Source organism: Prinia subflava, chromosome Z (genome assembly GCF_021018805.1).
Source record: "Prinia subflava isolate CZ2003 ecotype Zambia chromosome Z, Cam_Psub_1.2, whole genome shotgun sequence".
Taxonomy (NCBI): Eukaryota; Metazoa; Chordata; class Aves; order Passeriformes; family Cisticolidae; genus Prinia; species Prinia subflava.
In genome coordinates this window covers 35265211-35285349 of record NC_086283.1, presented here as the reverse complement: position 1 = coordinate 35285349, position 20139 = coordinate 35265211, and the positions used below count along the sequence as shown (strand labels likewise).

Sequence of the window (20139 nt, the reverse complement as noted above, 5' to 3'; positions counted from 1 at the left end):
CGGTTTGTTTGTGTTCCCTGATAAGATCAAAGTACAGTTGACTAATACTGTCATGAAACGCTTTTAGTGACTTCAGGTTTTATCTGTCCCATGAAGCAGGTGACTGATGGCCCATTATTTGTTACTCTGTTCTATGGTGTGTTTCAATGGTTTTGTTAGAAGGTGGCAATGGCTGCAAACAAATTTTTAATTTTGATTTATGCTGCATGCTCAAACATCTGACTTTGTAACGTGTGAATGAAATGACCACAAAGTCAGGCTAACTTACTTTAAGCAATCTTTGGCACTTGATATAAAACTCAAACACAAGACACATATTAGTGTCTTCAGAAATTAGAAGTCAGGGTTCAAAGTTGGAGACTTTTTTAGAAAATGAGCCACTCAGTTTAAACATTTAGTGTGACCTTAACTGTTTCAGGCAAATTACATTTCAGGTGATGTGATGTTTAAGAGTGGAATTCAGTAAGATGCGTTTTGTCTTAGAAAAACAGCATAACAACTTGAAAATCTATAAAGAATCCAAAAACCATACTAAACACAGTGCAAAATATGTCCCATTTTTTCTTCTACAAAACAGGGATCAAGCATTTGATTCCTCTGATGAAGCCAACAGAAAATTTACCAATTTAGTTTCAAAGAGCTTCAAATCAATCCAAACAATTTCTATTCCCTAATAGCACAAAATTTCCGACTGGAACACAGCTGATTTTCAATAGAAAGGCACACACATTAATTCAACCAGAAGTATGCAAGACAGAATACCTTTCAATGTTCAGATCTAACAACCATGAGCTTGAAAACTTTGCTTTTGCATGTCTGAAAAACCCTATTTGTCGTATTGTTACACACCTGAATGTATCTGCCTTTGGAAAAAGTTTTAAATTTAAATAAGTCTGTAGTGGTACAAACACTGAAGAAAAGTAGGGGGAACAAGTAGGTTTGCGTAACTAGTAAGACATTGTATCAGCTTACTCCAGCTGTAATAGATTTTTTTTTTGGTTTTTTTTTGGTTTTGTTTTGTTTACTTTGTTTATTCTGTTGTGGTTTTTTTTTAAATCAAAACTTTACTCTTGGACTTAGACAAAAAGCAATTTATTGCCTGAAAGCTTTCACAGTGATATGTATTTCACAAGATGGACAAACAGTTTCATAAAGAAAAACAAAGTTGTGGGAAAAAACCAAAAGCAGTATGCATAATTTTAATCAATAGTATGCAGCATAACATGTGGCTTAACTATGATAAAAGGCTGAGCTAGTAGAAGAGCTAGCTGATTAAATGTGAAGCAGAACAGTCTTGAATGCTACGAGTTAACGTTCAACAACTGTTTAATAAAAGCTAGAGAGAAAGAACTGGTGGCTTTGGATTTTATTTCTTTCCCTCTAGGATCTTCAAGTTCACACAAAATAAAATGTCACTGTTCATTTAATCACAGTATGGGGCTAAAACATTTATTCTATGGTTTTAACATTTAAGCAGTCTAGAATTACATCTGCAGATGACTGCTTGTGCAATGTCCCCATCTTAAACAGTTCTGGTCAATCAAACACTGCCTTCTTGATAAGAGTTTAACAAGCATTACTGGCATCTAGTTCTTTTGAGGATGATAAAAATAAAAATCTGGCTCAACATATTTTTAAAAATGGGAAATAAGGAGTGCTCTAGACTTTAAAAAAAATCTCTTAAATACTTAGTGTGATTTTCATTTATCCCCAGACTTTCACAAGAGCTTTTCATTTATCCCCAGTTTTTCACAAGAGCTTTTTTTTCCCTATTTTTTTCTCTTTCTTTGGTTTTGTTTTAGTATCACAGAACTGCTGTGTTAGAATTAATTTGTTAAAAGTCTCTATTGGAGAAGTTAGCAACAAAAAATTGAAAACGAGATTGTATCTCAAATACTTGTAACATTTACTTACCATCACAATATGAAAGCATCTCTGTAATGTGCAATATTAGGCTACAGCTACTTGAGCAATCTGAAGGAAGTACTACTTTTTAACTCTGCAGGGAAGCTTGAAAGTGGCTGAATTTATTTTCCATGTTTCTTTATTTCAGAGGAAGCAGCAATACATTTTAAAAATGGTTATTAAGCTTCAATATCTCTTCTAAAGATACCTTGGTGTATTTGACACACATCTTCCCTCGTTACTTCAAACACACCTAAACTTTGAGGTAATTTAGGACAAGACATAAGAGCACTTGCAAAAAATAAAAGCAATAGATCAGTATTAAAAAATTTTAGGCATGATAAATAGAAAAATATTCTTTCTTCCTTTCACTGCAAATAGTATCAGCATAATACACTTCAAAAAGCAAAATAATCAAGCCACAAAGTCCAAGTGAATTTCTAAACTGAACCTGACTTAAGCAAGCCTTTTCCCTGTGTTAACATTTCAGGGATTGAGCCCACAGTAATAGAGAAGAAAAAGCATACCTGAGGCAGATTGTCTCAGGTCCTTTTGCACCTCACTTATGAGGAGGGATAGAGGAAGGAAGGAGAAAAATTTACCAAAATTAAAAATCCAACCTTGTAATGCTGTCTCCCATGAGGGCAAACAATGGCCCCTTTCTACAGTAGCATCTCCATTTATGCCTGCCAGCCAGTACTGACTGTCAGTATTAGCTTCATGAAGGAACATATACCCAGGGAGATTTGGGGAAATGTTAGCAGTGGTGTCCTGCTGTCCCACAGGGGCCTTTCAATATTCCAGAGACACAAGGCACTTACTGGGAAGGCCTGAGATGAAACTGTGAGATTAGAAGATGGTCCTCTGCACATTCAATGATAAAGGTGTGCCACACTTTCTCTGTGATAATTCCAAAAAGGAGCTCGGATTTAAAATGTGACATGTTCTGGCTACATGAATATTATTCCTTTGCAAAGTATGGTTTCACCCTCTCTTTTATATGTTATACTGTGATACTCTAAGTGAGATATTTTTACAGTTGTGAAGATATGTTTTGAAAATGTCATCGACAATGCAAGATACAGTTTTTCCTACAGAGTTAAAAAAGCTAGTCGGAGTCTTCATCATCAAGGTATTCCTCAGCATTACTCAATGTTCGGACTGTACCTGGAAAGAAACAAAATTTAAAAAATAGTACTAAAAATACCAGGCACAGAGGTAACAAGACTGACATAATTCGCAGAAGTGATAACCATGTTATCCTAGATTTCTGGAACAAGAAAAATGAGTAAGTTTAAAATGAACCTAATCAACTGTTTTGAGAAAAGAAATCTAAGTGAAAAAAATCATGTTCCTCTTTTTTAGGAGGAGACATAGAAAAGGGAGAACAGGAAGAAAAGAAATTGCAGAGCCCTGCACTCAAGGAGCCATACTTCAAGAAAATACAAATTACATTTCTTCTGTCCATTTCTTCTGCTCCCTTGTTTAACAGCACAATTAACACAATCTTTTTGCATTTCTATGACATGATTTTAATAATTTTAATTTTTTAGAATGTCCTTCAGCAGTTGACATTTGAATATCTGTCTGTGCATGTAAAACATAAATCTGAACATTGGAGACAAAATAAGCTTTCTTCAATAAAATAGTTTCAGAGACGGACAATGATAGAAGCCTTATGTAAACAGGAACAAGGGACAGAAGACTGCTGTTATAGAACTGAATCTCTGAAAAAGAAAAATGTTTCACTTCCAGACATTGCAAATACTTAAATGCAGACCCAAAAGACAGAAAAGATTAATTAGTGAAAATAACCAAGAAAATACAAAATGTAAGAAAAGTATACAGATCAGTGGTGATAGAGATATCATAAAAGGCCAAGTTGAGACAGAAAACCTGACAAGGATGCTAATACTGAAATTACAGTTAGACTGAGAATATCAACTGTTATATCAAGGCAAGCAAAAAAAGACAGGGTGTGAAATTACCAGAGACTGGGGATAGATGAGGTGACTAAGGACAAAAAAATCAGTCAGTCATTAAAATAAAATTAATTTAAAGGGAGTGAAGAAGTAGATTGGTTATGTAGATTAGTTACTTAGTATCAGGAAATAAAACATTAGTATAATTATTGGGACATCTGAACAGAGAAAACACTGGTACCAGATGCCTACAATCCACATGCTAAGATGAACAAAGTTATTTACTTGAGCCTAACAGGGATCAAGTAACTTAAAATAATACAATATATATATATAAATACTATATATGTATGTATGTGTGTATATGCACATACACACACACGCAGAAGGACTTCTGCCCTTTTTTTGCAACAGCTTGCTTAAGAACCAAGATTGGGAGAAATAATTTGCTGGTTTTCTAGGAAATCCTGATTCTACCTCTACCAAAGAGCAGACAGTATTTTTGCTGCAAATGCTCTTCTTGGCTTTCTCAAGTTGCAGTCAGCTATTCCTCCATTTAATTACCATAATGTCTAGGCTCCTGCAGGTTAGCATTTCCTCTGTTCTCAGTAGTCCTGTGACAATGCAATTGCTGTACTGCATATCCCACCAAAACCGACTGTAACTCTGCCAGTGTTTTTAAGTAATTTCTTGTTTCACTTAAGAGTTTCCACCCTAACTTCAGCCTCCTGAAAACTATAGGCAATAGTAGTTACACAATACTGAACAATTCATTCTTTGTTCAGCTTTTTAAAATAGCCTCTTTAAGTCTTTTGGACATGGACACTATGCTATTAAGAAAGATGAACACAGTGGGAGGCAGTGAGACTGCCTGAAAGCATTCTTTCCTTATTTCTCTGTTAGACAGTCACTCAGAGACACAGAAATAAGAAAGTAAAAAAAATTAGCAATAAGAAAAGAAGGATCATATATTGGTGCTTGTTGGCTTAAGTCTGGAGGAACAGACATGCATATGGAGAAAGACAGCACATTGTTTCATTCTTCTACTTTGTCCCTTGTGGTATGGTACTTTTAAAATAGTTTCCATCCTTGCTTTTATTCTGTCTGAAAGGCCTGTCTTCTATTTTCATTTCTTCCCTTACTATTTTCACACCTTCTGAACTCTTTTGCCTCTTGCTGACAGAAGGTGACATTTTGGGTGGAGTCAGCAGCACGGCATATGATAAACTATGTTCATATCATAGCTCTAAATTAACCCTCTCAAGCAAGCCCTTCCAAACACAATTCTTAGCCCATGTACCTCCCAAGTGGTTTTTATGGTTATCAGTATATTAGGATTTGGCTAAAATATTAGTTCTCCAAAAGTAAAATTATCAGAAAAACAAAATCAGAAGTACCTGCACTCTGTTTCTTCTTAAGCAAGGAAGCACAAGCTGCGTTTGTTGCCATATCTAAAGCCAGTTTCTTCTCGTTGTTTTTCAGATCTGTTCTTGCCCCTTCATGAAGAAAATTTTCACTGTGAATCATGACCCCAGTTATTTCTCACCCAATGTCATAATGATATGAATTTCTCTAATGTAAGTAGAACAGTAATGGACAAGGGAATCTGAGCTACTGACTGCCCTGAAGCAGACCAAAAGCTATGGATGCTCTTGCATGAGCTGTAGTTGATTAGAGAATTTGATGGCTGTTCTTCCTTTTTAAGAAGCAGATGTCAGTGTTGTTCTGAGGTTTAAGTGACTAATTTTGTCTGTAAAGCAGATTATCTTGAGCATGAGATGTCTACTTTCCAAACAGCTACCAGAATTTTCTGCAAGACTTTTCCTGCAAGTCAGGCAGGTGAGCTGGCTAATGACTGTACCTGAGTTATATGGAAACACTTAAGAAATACAAATTAAAAAACATTCAAGAATCTACTCTGCATACAGATTGTTGAAACCTTGGTGAAGATCTTTACCCTTTTCCAGCAGCATCTCTACAATATCTGCATAACCTTTCCATGCAGCAGCATGCAAAGCTGTGTCTCCCAATTTGTTCTGTGGAGTTAGAGGGAAAAGCAACAGGATTAAAATGCAGCAAAAAACCTTTCTGCTTCTACCAAGGGTGAGTAACATCACACCTCTACTCTAAAGGGTCTGTTGGTCCAACCTACCTGTTGGTTTAACTCTAGGTTAGCCTGGGTAAGCAGGACATCTACTACATCTGCAGAAAACAGGGAGAGATGATAAGACAATAATTTAGTAGAGAAGAGTTATGCTATTTTTGCATTCATTGCAGTTAAAATTCAATGAAAGACCAAACAAATCAGCTAATAAAAATCTGTAAGTCAGACTGCATTGGGCAAACAAAAATTAGTCACAAAAAATGCTTCTGCATGAAATACCCCAATACCATAGTTCTTTTTGATCTGTCCTTACACTCTGTCTCTAAGTTACACTAATGAGCATGCATGCTTCAACAGCAACAACAAAACACACAGCACCTGATAGAACTGAACCTCCCTCCTACCCTGATTTTTATTTCAAAAAAATAGAATTACATTGAAAAAAACCCTGGCTTTATTATTTAGTAATGCAATTTTATCAATCAGCCTAACAAGCATAACAAGAAAACCAGAGAACAATAATTTCAAATTAATGCTCGGATACCTTTATGGCCTCCATGGCATGCCCAATATAGAGCTGTGTTTCCAGCTTTGTCTAAGCCATTGACACCAACTCGATTATCCAAACACTCTCTCAACCAGCTCAGATTGCCTGAAAAACAAAATCAGTTTTGATTATCTTTTTTTTTCTTTGGAAAGTTGAAAGAATCATTACAGGTAAACAGTACTTTCTAAAGTACTACTTCATGACAGTCCTCCTATGAACTTAAGAAGGGAGGAAGCAATTAGCAGCAACATTTTTAATTCGTTGAACAACCAATCATATCAAGTCATACCAAAGTCATACTAAGTCACACCAAATATCTTTTCTTCCATTGACAGAAGACCTTTATATTCCTATGCAGTTAAATGGATGGTACCACACTTGTTCTGTGTATAGACAGAGTGGCAATTCTAACAGACAGTATCTCACCTTTTCAAAGCTGTAAAACTTACCAGATAACTTGCTCAAGAAAGAAGACAACCAAAACAGGCAGAACATCTTCATTCTAAATATTTTATTATTATTGTAGTAGAAAACAAGCAAATCATACCTCAGCATCACACAACTAAAACACCAAACATACCTCGTTTGGCAGCTTCATGCAGTGGATTGTCAATAGACTCTGCTTGCTCTGCCACTGAAATGAAAGAGTAAATTGTAACTACTTCTGAAACATGTACTTGACACCTGTGCGGAAACAAAACATATTTGATTCTAAAATGAAAAGAGAATTGTGACTGACAGACTAGTGAGATGCACTTCAATTTCCAGTGTATGAGAAATTAATTCAGAGAAAACCATGTGAAAACTTCAAATAGCATCACATTGCACAACTGGTCTAAATCAGATGTGTTCCTAGTACTCTTCGTTCTTAAGGTCTGCAAAAGCTTCTGTTCTGCTTATATGTGGAATTTCTGCAAATGTGCAGACAGAGACACCACCCCTCCTACCCTGTTCTAAAACTGAAGCTTTACAAATAATCTCAATGGAATTAATAGATTGTTATTTTAAATATAACACACTTCAATATTCAAAAGAAATTTGAATGCACATATGCAGCATGTATAAACTAGTCTTCTTGCATGTGAACAGAGACCTCTGATCTCTGGCAGACAGCAAGAGTAGAGTCAGTTTGGAAGTCACAAACTGAAGTGAAATTTCATGTAGCCTCAATGATGACTACACCACAGATTTCCGTTGCTACCACATTGTCTCCTACTGAAGAAGGGACAACAAGAATCAACCAAAGTCATATTGGCAGCTGTGATGTGATCTGTCATGAGACACTGGTACTCTGCCTACAACTCCCGGGAGGACTTGAAGGAATTGTGCTATGTTGTCTATACTCATGGCTTTTTAGTTCAATCTGAAAAAGTAGTTTCTATTCAGTCCAAACACAGATGTGATATTTAACGTGTTGCAAACCCCAAGAAACCAATGTTTTCTGTCACTGAATATATTCACTTAAAAACAATAGAAGGCAAGCAAAACTCCATCCTTTAGATCCAAGTGTTCCTCCCCTCAAAACTGAATATCTCAGTATCTTTTAAGAGCATAACTAGAAACATGAACACTCAGCAAACTCAAGCTGTCTCTAGGTTATAAAACTACAAGACAGCTTGTCCGCTGCTGATGTACAGTGGTAACTGATACTGCAGATGGATGCATTCTGAAATACACAGTGGACTAATGTTAAGTACCAATACCGTGGTCTGTTTTTGAAAAGACATCTTTTTATTTAGTGATTTATTTTGATTGTGAATGATCTTACCAAACAAAAATATTCTAGACTTTACCGTAGTTACTTGGAATTAGTCCAGTTCTCCCTTTGCAAGTTCCTTTCCACCAATTTGTATCACTCTGCAGAGGAAAGGGAAAATATTTTAGATGGAATATATTGGATCTCAGAAGTATTCAGTCCATGTGGGATTTCTTATGCTCACCATATCTGAGATGTAAATGATATCTCCTTCTTCAAAGTACAGCTCATCTGGCTTAAAAAAAAAAAAAAAAAAAAAAAAAGGCAAACAAATAAAATATATCTGAATGTGTGTATGTAGGAAAAATAAATGCCTGGATAAGTCAGAATACATTCAGCTCTTCATTCAAAACAATGATAACTCAAATTCTCTATCATCTAGTGTGCTGGTTTTGTAATAACAACATCCTGATGGTCCATAGTTAGACTTGCTTACAGCCAACTTTCTGGATCAGTAACTTTCCTAACAATACAGGAAAACTGTGGCCTTTCCAACAAAGCACTGTGCAATGGAAGCAGTGAAATATATCTTATGTTTGTTAACTTCATCCCCTTTTTGGCTGGCCCCAGTTCTCCAGATCTCTTAGCTCTCAACTATTATTGTTGCCTTTGGAAGAAAAAACGAATTATTTATGATTTATGATCTTTGATTGTAGGTAACTGATACTAAGAAGAAAGCATGCTGCTTTTAAAAAGAGCTGTTCTTAAAAGAGACTGATAAATAATCAGACAATTTTATTCACATTAAGAATGACTACCCATAAACAGTTTATTAAAAATTTAGTACTGTAAGTCTAATATGCCAATATCATCAGAACTGAAGAAATATTATAGACAAGATTAAAAGTGAAATTCTCAAACATCAAGGTCTAGATGTACTTACTGTTCTGGGCTCAAACGTATACAGGGCCCTGAATACTTTAACCTGCCCTAAAACAAAAACAAACCCAATTAAAACAAAACAAAACAAAACAACAGTACTAGTATCATGCATTTAAATGCAGCCCTTAAATCCAAATACATTCTTTTCCTTCAAGCTTAATGCTGGTTGCTGAATGAATTTGTGCTATGCCACTATCAAAGAAAATCTTGATGAAGACTCAGCAGCCTGAATTAAAAACCCAGTAACATGGGCTATGAAGGAAACCTGATCAGTTACATGTAAGTAGCCTCTTCTGCACACTTAACACAGTCTTTATAGCTCACTGGGCAACAGAAGTGTTGTCATTAATTTCCGAGGGAAAGAGTAATTTCACTCATATATTCTCTCATATACTCATTCATGCTGTATGCACTTTTATTACTAGCATCAAATCTGTCAAATGACAAAGAATTAAGGAAAGAAGAAAGAAACAAACCAAAGACCAATGTCACCAACATGTTCTTAAGCTTGCTTGCAGACATTATTAGACAAATAATAACCTGACACAGAACTCGTAAGAAAAATGACAAATGGTCACAAAGTCCTATTTAATGTACAACTGATGTCCTGCTCTATTCAGATGCTTAAAATAAGGCATGGAGTTTGCAATTCTTCTTAGTGGCTAACAGATGTTTTAATAGGGCACTTTGGAAGAGACTGTCAGCAGCATTCAAGGCAAGAAAAAAATAAGCTTAATGCAGAGAGGTTCAAATTAAATTGCATGTATTGCAAAAGAAACTTCCCTATTAACTTTTTAAAAAATTCAAAAGCATGAACAGAAAGTACAAACACAGAAGAAACAGGTATGTTACATAATTCAACTAGCCAAACTGCTGGACTCCATTGTACTTACTGGAGGAATTTATTATGCAGACTGTTCTGTACTGTTTACTTTCAGGTATCTGAAGTCTTAAGCATGTAGATTTACTTTTAAATGTTCTGAGCTTGCAAGTGTAGGTTACACACAGGTTCTTACACTATACACATTTATAAAGATTAATTTGTGACTGAAGCAGTGTATAATCCATCATGAGGATGTTATTTACTAGATCCAGGCTATTCTTTGTACTCAGAGAAACTGGTGAACTTACTACAAAAGGCTATACTGTACAGTAAAGTGTACACACGCAACACTTTGTGTCACTTATTAAATGGAGCTAAGCAAGTGAAGAGAAAGTAGGTCTCAAGAATAAGCCTTTATATTTTTAATTAAGAATGATCATCTCTAGAATTTTTTGTCTTTTTTTTTCTGCTAGATATAGTCTTTAGATTCCAGTATATAAAATTCTACCCACAAAAGCAATCATTTTAGAAAGTTAATGTAAGAGCTTTAGAAATTACATTTTGGAGGTGAATTTGCTCACCACCTTGACAACGGAGGATGGTACCCAACTACCATTTTGCAGCATCCCTTGGAGTGACTCTTATATTGTATTTTCAAATGCCTCTGGATATTCCACAGCAACAGCAATGCCAAGGCATACTTGCCAAGGCATAACTACTAAGCAAAATATTTCTGTAGTTCTCTAGTCTCAGGCTTTTTTGTGACTAAGTGTATGTAAAACAACAAACATAAAATGAACCTGTGTAAACAAATTGCTAAGTGCATGTAGATAGTGTACATACTTCTTTTTCCAATATGTTGGAAAATTGCTCCTCCTAGTTCCTAATTTTTAATAACAGAAATTCAATTTGGCTTTATTGGTTGATTCTCTCTTTCACACAGCAGCCATTTCCTAGACACAACAGGTTCAACACTTCTCAAACCTTTGCCCCAGAAACAAAATACTTGCAGCTGTGGCAACTGCTAAATGAATGAAACCTGAGTGATGTTTACCACCTATACAGAGATATACAGAGATAACAAGGACAGCACATAGTAATGCATCCTGGACCAAAGAGCTTCAGCATGAAATGTGAACTGCAGCTGTAGAGAAGTCAAGCAACAACGACAAAAAATAAAGGAAGAAAGAAAAGAAAAGAGAAAAGAGCAAGAGATGACACAACAGGATGGAAGACAGGAGTATTGACCCTTCTCCTTGGCTTTCTCATACAGAAGACACAAAAACACAAGACAACTGCACACTAACAACTATGGAGACTGCAACCATCATGCACCGATTTTCAGTGTTTAATGTAAGTAGGAGGAGGAAATGTACAGCAAAAGGGAAGAGTAAGAAATATTAAAAGGGGAAATGGGAAGATGGCGGAAGACAAGAAAAGGAAGAAATAAGCATTTGTGAGTTCCATGTGTCTTTCATACTAATGTACTGCATATATGCCGAAGATTTTCCAAAGCTATCACACCTGTGGAGACGAAGAAGACTGAAGATACTGGTGCTGACTACAGTACGGCTGACACATTATTTAAACAAAAGGCAATTCATTGTTTGTTGTTTGTAGGGTTCTTTTAAATTTTATAAAACTGAAACAGGGAGTTACTTCCCCAAACATCCAACTGTGATGTCAGACAGACCAACACATGCTGAAACATTCTTCTGTGATGAAACACAAAGTACAGATCTGCATCTATAGAACTACAGGTCTGGTTAATGTCAATTTCATAGTACTTTATGTTGAAGTTAGACACTACTCATTACTGGCAACAATCTTTAAAAAATATCTTGATAAAAAGAGATTAAGCCTGTTCATTTTGCTTCGTTTAAGAGCTTAGAACAAGGGTATTTTAGGATTTGTAATAGATTTTTGGTACCAAATTTTTATGCAAAAATTCAGTCTAGAATATTAAAGTAACAAAATGTTAGCATACAAGGTGCACATTAGACTTGAATCTCAGCTCTGCAAACACAGAGAAATCGTATTTTATTAGGTACATGGGTACCTATAATAATTGGAAGTACTTTATCTACCAATACCTGTCTTTAGGCATGCAGACATTGGCAATAATTTTTGCTTTGGAAGACGCAAAAAGTCAGAAAGCACCCAAGGTCTTCCTCTGCTTCCACTTCCTACCATCTTTCTAGTACAAATCATGTTTCAAGATTCCTGTAGGACAGTGAACTGGTAATTAGCACTGATTTGAACTTATCAAACTTGATTGACTGCACTTCCCCACCACATACTTTTAAAGGAAAAAGTAACTAGAACACAGAACGCTTTTTTTTGGTAAAATTTCAAGGCACCAAGCACACATAAACTACTTTATTCTCAGCATGATTAATGAGAGGAGTATCCCTTTTAAAAGCAAACTACAGGGAGGCACAGGGCAGTGATATGTTCCACAACAAACCTTTTTCTAAGCACAGGGACAGATTTAAAGGGTTCTTCTTTTCAGTCCTGTTATGCCCTGGTCTGCTCTGGTGGGTTTAGGGGGAAGTTGTTTAGTCATTTAATGCAGTGTGCAGGAGAAACAACAAAAACCTTCAATAACAAACCTTTACATGCAAACTTTCAAAACACTAAGGTAGAGTTAGCTACTTGGCTAATTTTAAAGCAAAATCCAGACAAACTAAGGCACTTCAGAAACTTTAACCTAGCCAGCTTTAACTTAACCTGATACAGCGTATTTACTAGGGCCTTGACTGGAATTTTTTCACCTGGTTTACAATATACTTCCAGAAGAAGTTAGGAGAAGAAAGACAAAAAGAAAGAATAAGAAGAGAATATCACCACCCATGGACCCAGTGACAAGACTAGCAATTTTAATGTCTGCCTGATGTCCATGTCAAAGTGATGGTCACAACCTTGATCTATAGGAAACACCCATGAAGCACATAGTTAAACTTATTAACATGTGCGCAGGCTCAGGTGGGAATGCCCAGGTACCTCTGCGGGGGAGGGGGGGGGGAGGGGGCGGGGGAGGGGTGGAAATCAACACTTTCTCATGTAACACTGTGGATCATCCGCAGTTGTCTGGTGGAAGGCCTCAGAAATTGGTCTGGGGTGGAGTTTTCACACCTGAGCCAGTTGAGTAAGGGAAGAAATGATAAAATCATTCTTCTAGGCCTCTTCTGAGGCCCTTCTAGGCCTCTTCTGGCTCAAACCCCAGCTTCCTGATAAACATGGTTTGGTTTGTTGTGGTCATCCTCTGGTGCTCACACTCTCTCCACCTGGACTGTTGTCTTCCACATCATCAGCAAAGCACACTCTGCTTTTGCAAATTTGAAACATTAACCAGTAATATTTTAGTCTCACAACCCCCAGACTTTAGTCATAAGACTGTCTTCTCCTTAATTTGCATTAAACATCTGCAAAACAACGATCTGACAAGCAAAAAAGGCAACTTACTATACATACTAAATAGATACAAATGCCCTTAGCATACAAATCTCCCAAGCCACAACTTGCCAAACCTCCCTCAGCAGCGCACCATGGTGAAGGAGCCAAACTAACTATTCTCTAAAACTTGCAACATAAAACTAATGCCAGGTTGGCCAGACCCCCACACCTTTTAATTTATTTTGTGTAACTTACCTACAAACTTCTCCAGCTTTTCTGAGGAAGGGAAACATGCATCTCTCAATTCTAAGACAATCCCTTCCCAGCTAAGTGCATAAAAGCAACGAAACAGAGAAACTAAACAGTAATGACAACTTACAGCTTAAAAATGCAGCTTCTGATAGGTACTGAAGAGAGATACCTGCTGTGCTTCATAATGCTAAGTAATAAAAAAGTCTCACCAAACCAAAACACCATTTTCTAAAAAGATGAAGATTTTTGTTTTCTTCTTACAACTTTGAGGCTTATTTTTAATCAATTGCAGAATCATTAACAGAAGATTGCTTTCAAAGAAGTGCTAAGTAAGGAGCACAGCGACAAGGAGTTACTGTTTCTCTCACAGTGAGAGAAACAGTTTTTTCCCACTTCCTTTCTGTTCTTTAACTTCTCTAAACCACCACAGACATTAGCATTAAAATTCTCTCTACCGCCAAAACATTCTCCACTACTATTTGCTTTCAACCCCCCTAATGAAAAGGTAAAAAAGAAAAAAGAAAAAAACTATTTATGCCTGCATGGCATTACTTACTTAGGTATTTGTGTTAGGTTGAAATTTCAGCACCAAGGGGAGATAATGAAATTTCATTAGCTGTTAATTAATATTATGACCTCAAACAAAAAAACCAACACAGTCCCTGGTTCAAAACACGCATATTTTAAACAAAATATTGATGGCAGTAAGTCAGTGTTCACAGGAGCTACCAAGGCTTGGCCCCACTGGACTGATATGAGTCTTTTGTTAGCATCTGCCATAGACAGCCATAATCAAATCTCACCGACTCAAACAAGATGTTACTATTTAGATATTAATCCTGACACAGCATCTTTCCCTTAGCTATATTAAGACTGAGTAGCTCAAGACTACCATAAAAGTCAGAATAACTAGCTCAAGATGAATCGACTTTGTGCATGTCACAAAGCACTGTCAGTACCTACAGTACGCAGAGGAATTGTCTCTGTGCTGTAGAAAATCAGAATTGACTATGGTCATCTACAATTAGTTAAAAAAACACAAATCTATCAATTTCTTAAATGGTTCAAGCTAATCGTGGGCTCACATCAGCCACCTTTCTCCTTGCTGCCATAATGATGCACAGAAACAGGTCAGAATCAGTTACTCTAGCACCAACTTGACTGAAAACCACTAATTTGAACCCCTACCTATAACAAATGGCCCAAAACGAGAAAATATGCAAAGCCTGTTCCAATACCTGACAAACACTTTCAGTGTTTTTCCTTCATATCCAACTTAAACTTGCACAGTTTCCTTACACAACTTGAGGCCATTTTCTCCTGCCCTATCACTTGTCACTTGGGGCAAGAAATAAGTATCCACCTTGCTAAAACCTCCCTTCAGATAGTCCTACAAAGCAATAAGGTCTCCCTGAGCCTCCTTTTTTCCAGGATAAACATTCCTAGCTCCCTCAGCAACTCCTCACACACCTACCCTCCAGACCCTTCACCAGCTCTGTTGCCCTTCTCTGGACTCTCTCCAGCAACTCAATGTCTTTTTTGTAGCAAAGGGCACAGAAGTGGACACAAGACCTGAGGTGCAGTCTCACCAGCCCCCAATACAGGGGGACAGTTACTGTCTGCTGCCCACACCGCTGCCAGGATGCCAGTGGCCTTCTTGGCTACCTGGGCTGGCTCATGTTCAGCCAGCTGTCAACCAGCACTCCCAGGTCCTTCTCCTCTGGGAAGCTTTCTAGCCTCTCCGCCCCAAGCCTGTAGCATTCGAAACTGGAAAACAAGGCGCTTTGTACACAGGCCTCCAAACAGGTACAAAAGTACTGGAAACTCTTTTTATAGGAATGCCATTTGTACTTTGGTATTTTGCTCACAGACACAGCAGAGTTCAACATAGCATTTAAGGATTGACACAACTGAGACAGAAAAAGGTGGAGTCCCCAATATTTAGAGAACAACTTCTAAGTAATGCTTATTAGAAAGGGGAAGTGAACACAGAGAATACATGTTGGGGGAGGTGGGGAAGGGCATATTAAAAAACAGACAAGCAAGTCTAGAAACATGTTTAGGAACATACTAAAAAGAATGCAAAGGATAGATCGGTACCAGCCCAGATGACAAACTGGGGTATCCAAGAACAATCATGGACTGCACTAATCAGTATCTGGAATGGAAGGAACAAATGTCACTTTGTTACAGAAAAACAGAAGTGAAAATATTCTCACAGAAGATATAAGTGAACACAATGTCATTGTCATAGCCTGACACTGAAATTTTCTGTTTCTTATCAATTTTACTTTTATGAATACCAGCATGCCTTCACTTGCAGGCAGCTTGCTGGAGGTCCTAGCAATTTACAGTAATAAGAAGGTTTGAGGTCAGAAAGCAAAGTTTGTAATTCATATTGAAAGCAGATTGGAAACTGTTTAACTGTTTCTCTGACATTTTTCTCCCCTCAGATCTGATGACTATAGTGTAACTCCCCATATTCACATGCTCACATCTTCCTAGCTAACAGAAACCTTTCTTTGAGTGCAGAAGAAACCCAAATCACACCACTTATGTCAGATTTAAGCCTACTGACAAGGCCTTAGGCATATGACTCAATGTGAGTGCTCTGCTCCTGTGAATGCTGTCACAGCTCCTACTTCACCTTTGAATTGAGGTGAACTTGATTGTGATTCAAAGTAAGTATTTATGTCCAGAATCCTGCTTTTAACTCTGAGGCTACTAGTGAGAGAAAAGTCAACAAAACTGCTTTGAGGTAGCAACCCTTTATGTTAAATCCCTATGTTTCCTCCTGCCTCCCTCTCAACTGGAGTAATTTAAAACTCTAATTTCCTTAGTACAAAGGCTGGTCTTTCTCCACAAAATATAAATGTTGTGTCAACTCTAGGCCAGAGAGTCAACAAACCTTACTGTGAACATAAAAGTAAGGTTTTTTTTAAAAGTATCAATACATTCCTTTCATCTCCCAAAAGCTTTTCTTGCACACTATATAAGGCTCTAATCAAAAACACATCACCAGACAGTTCTTCTCTTCAAGAAGACACTGCTTAAGTAGGAGACAACTAAGCAGAAGCCATAAAAGCTCATCAAATCCAAAGGACTTAATAAGTACCTTCTGTAAACAGACCTAATATCCAGCATGATATGAACTCTGGAAATAATGTAGTTTGAGACACTGACAGATTTCTTCAAAGATGGAGGGGAAACCCTGCTCTTGGATAATGCTGACAGAAGAGTATGTTTCTGCTATTTTCAACACCCACTCCATTCCCTTTTATTTTCAATAGTGAGTCTAAACAAAAACTACAGCTAGAAAACAATAACAATACAGAGTTACACGAGAAAAGCAAAGTACTTCTTAAAAAAAAAAGTGCCTCAGAACACTGTAAGTTAAAAGACTTTTAGAGCCCCTATAAACAATCTTGTTCCTATATCCAAGGCCTGACTAGAGACCCAAAAGATGAGCTCAAGTGTTCACAAACACAATCATCTAACATATGTTGATGTCAAAAACCATCTCTCTGTAACTGAAATCCTTATGTACTGTGCACACAATAGGATTTACAGAAAAGCAATTTGTCAGCAAAAACGCTCTCATGTACTGAAGAAAATGATAATTCCACAGCTAGCTGTTTTTCACCCTTCACATCTCCTCTCTTCCCCGCATTTTTAAAGCGCTGTCCAAGCGTAATGTTCAAAACCCCTGAGTTGAGCAGTGAAGACTCACTGTTTTAAAAAGTATATTTATTTCTCTATATATTTTCACTTCCTCACAACTAAAATATTTCCTTCCTTCTCTGTCCAATCTGCACTTCTTGTTTCCCAAACACAAAGGAATGGACGACCAATGTCTTGTTTTCTCTTCTGTCTGTCCTGAACATCAGCAATGCAAGCAGGATTGCTGCTTCCTGAGAGAGCTTATAGACATGATATCTAATAATGATCAGTGAAGACAAATCAACAAGCTTGACCAAAGGCACCAAGACATTCCAGCAAATGCAGTCAAAATGCCACCAAGAGAGACAGCCTTCCACTGCTGTAGAAACTGTATCACCACATGCAGTTCCTATATTTATGTCTTTAAATAACATTTATCTACAACCCTAAGAAATTTGATTACAGTATCAGAGGTGTATTATCTGTATTCTGTATTAACATACAGAACTCAACATGCAACTACAGAGATACTTTGAAGTACCCTACAAGGCAATCCATTTCAGAAAATTACTTTGAAAAGATCTGACACAACAGACGCCATAAAACTTTCTCTCCTCAAAAGTTAGGGATTTGGAAAAATTAATCTTATTACCTTAAATCAGCTCTGAAAGTCATTAGCAAGACAATTTTATCTTCTTTGTCTTCCTTCTCCTACTAATTTCCTTTTGCTGTGTCAAGCATTCACGCTGGTAAACCAGCTCAGCAAGTTCGTCTGACATAAAAATAACCTTACACAGACATAAAAATAACCTTACATAAAAATGTTAAGAGCACTACCAGCTCATCACGTAACTAAATGGAACGGAAAGGGATGGTGGGGGTAGGGAACCTGTCCTTTTGATGACAGTCCACATATTATCAGACCAAGCACACCACAAACTGCACCCCACCAAACTAGGAAGAGACAACTAGCATTAGACAGAACATGCCTGAGTCAGTCTGAGAGCTCCTGTAAGTTAGGCAGGGCTAGAGCCTTTAACTCCTTAAGAATATTATGTTAAATTTACCTTCTAGAAAAACAGAAAACTGAGTTATCAACTTCACCAGAAAATCCCATTTTTCACACATATTCAGCTGTGAAACACCACATCCTTTCAGAGGCCTACAGACATCCTCAGTACTAATTGTTTTCAGTAAGGGTCCACAACAGCAACGCTTTTATTACTGTTTTTTTTTTTTTTTTATTTAAAGTAAGCTGTTTTCAAAGAAGCTTAGTAAACTACAGGGCAGAGGAAATTCTTCCGAGGATGAAATTACATCCAGACAACTTTAACAGATTTTGCTTCTGCATGCAGGATGAGATTGATGGTTTAAATGGTCTAAACTGTTTCTACACTTACTTGAAATTAAAAACTTGTTTTATATGTTGTCTAGTTAAAATACTTAATTTTATTTAATTTAATACCAAGATTTTTTTTTTTTTTACACTGGCATTTCAAACAGTATTCCAAGTGCAAAAAAACCAAAGAAATTCGGAGGTACTTAGGGATCAGAGCCTGTTTTTGGACACATCAACTAATTTTATCTATTTAATTAAAATCCCAGTGGATGTTTGATTTCTAAGTAAGAATTTAGGCTTTTGCACTAACAGATGGTACACAAACATGATAAATAGACATTAATTTCCCAGATCAATTCATTACTTAAAAAAACTCAACCCCCTACAGCTAATGGTTAATTCTTTGACAGACGAATGTATATTTACCTGAAAAATGCCACTCCTAGCCTAAGATTTAAAGCTGTGCAACTTCCAATGGCTTTTCAATGTATTTTTTGAAAAAACTATAATGGATATTAATTTTTTTTAGAAAATCAGCTTTACAGTAAGTTTTTCTGAGAAAAACAAAAGAGCAAAACCCTATACATCGATGACTAAATGCACTAGAAAGGGCGATCTGCACACTGACACCTGAATTTCAAAGAGCACATTTAGAGCCTGGCTGTTAGAGGTGTCCTACAAGGGGAAACAGCAGATTCCATATTTAGAGATGAAGAATGTCACACACGACTATACTATAAAACTGATTTTATGCGTCGATGTATTGCCAATCATGCAATCACGCGGCAAACCTCAGAATATTCCACCGCTATTTCTCTAAGGGGTAAAAGGTTTCCTGTGCATTTCAGGCTGCGCAGGCAGCTCCTGGACGGCTGCTGCCGGCCGGGCACGCCACGACGCCAAGTGCCATCGCCGGGCACCGCGGCTCCGCGCTGCAGACGAGGAAGGCCGGGGCAAGCGGGCTCTGCCGAGCCGCGACACGGGGAGCCTTCCACCTGGAGATACCCGCGCAGCTCCTCTCGAGCCCGAGCGGGCGCGGGGTCCAGCCCAGACGCAACTCCCGAGGGCAGCTCCCGGTGCTTTCCAGCCACGGAAGCGGCAGCCCTTCTCGCCGTCACCAAAGCCTGCGGTCCGGAACGGAAGGACGGCTATGCCCCAACTCCCAGCCTCGCCCGAGCTCCATTTGAGAGCGCAGCCCCGAAACCCACGCCATTCACGTGCCAACAGGCAGCAGGCAGCGCCGCGCCCCGCACGGGGAGGACGGGCCAGGCCGCTCTGTCGTTCTCTCACCTGGCTTGGCCGGTTTAGGTGGCGGCTTGGACATGGCTGCAGCCGGCCTAAGCACGGACGGGGGAGCGGCGCGACGACGATCGGCTGCCCGGGCGCGGGCCCGCGGTGAGAGGCGGCCGTGCGAACCGCGGCAGTCCCCGGGCACGGAGCGGCGGCGGCGGCAGGGGCCGGGACGAAGGGCGGGTCCCCGGCGGGTCCCTCCCGCCCCCGCCGGCCGCCGCCCCGGCCCCGGGCGGCACGCGGCCAATCAGCGCGCGCCGCGG

The 20139-nt window shown here is 38.2% G+C and overlaps 1 protein-coding gene across 1 annotated transcript; it reads right to left on the bottom strand.

Moving 5' to 3' along the window:
• Window positions 1-1076: 1076 nt before the first annotated feature.
• Window positions 1077-20054, bottom strand: OSTF1 (osteoclast stimulating factor 1). The gene is made up of 10 exons (XM_063423555.1): window positions 19877-20054; window positions 9118-9164; window positions 8419-8469; window positions 8272-8335; window positions 7059-7112; window positions 6476-6583; window positions 5980-6029; window positions 5785-5863; window positions 5225-5323; window positions 1077-3072 (listed from the first exon to the last, which is right to left on the bottom strand). Exons 1-10 carry the CDS (start codon window positions 19908-19910, stop codon window positions 3014-3016), a joined length of 645 nt encoding a protein of 214 aa, XP_063279625.1. The 5' UTR covers window positions 19911-20054; the 3' UTR covers window positions 1077-3013.
• Window positions 20055-20139: the final 85 nt, after the last annotated feature.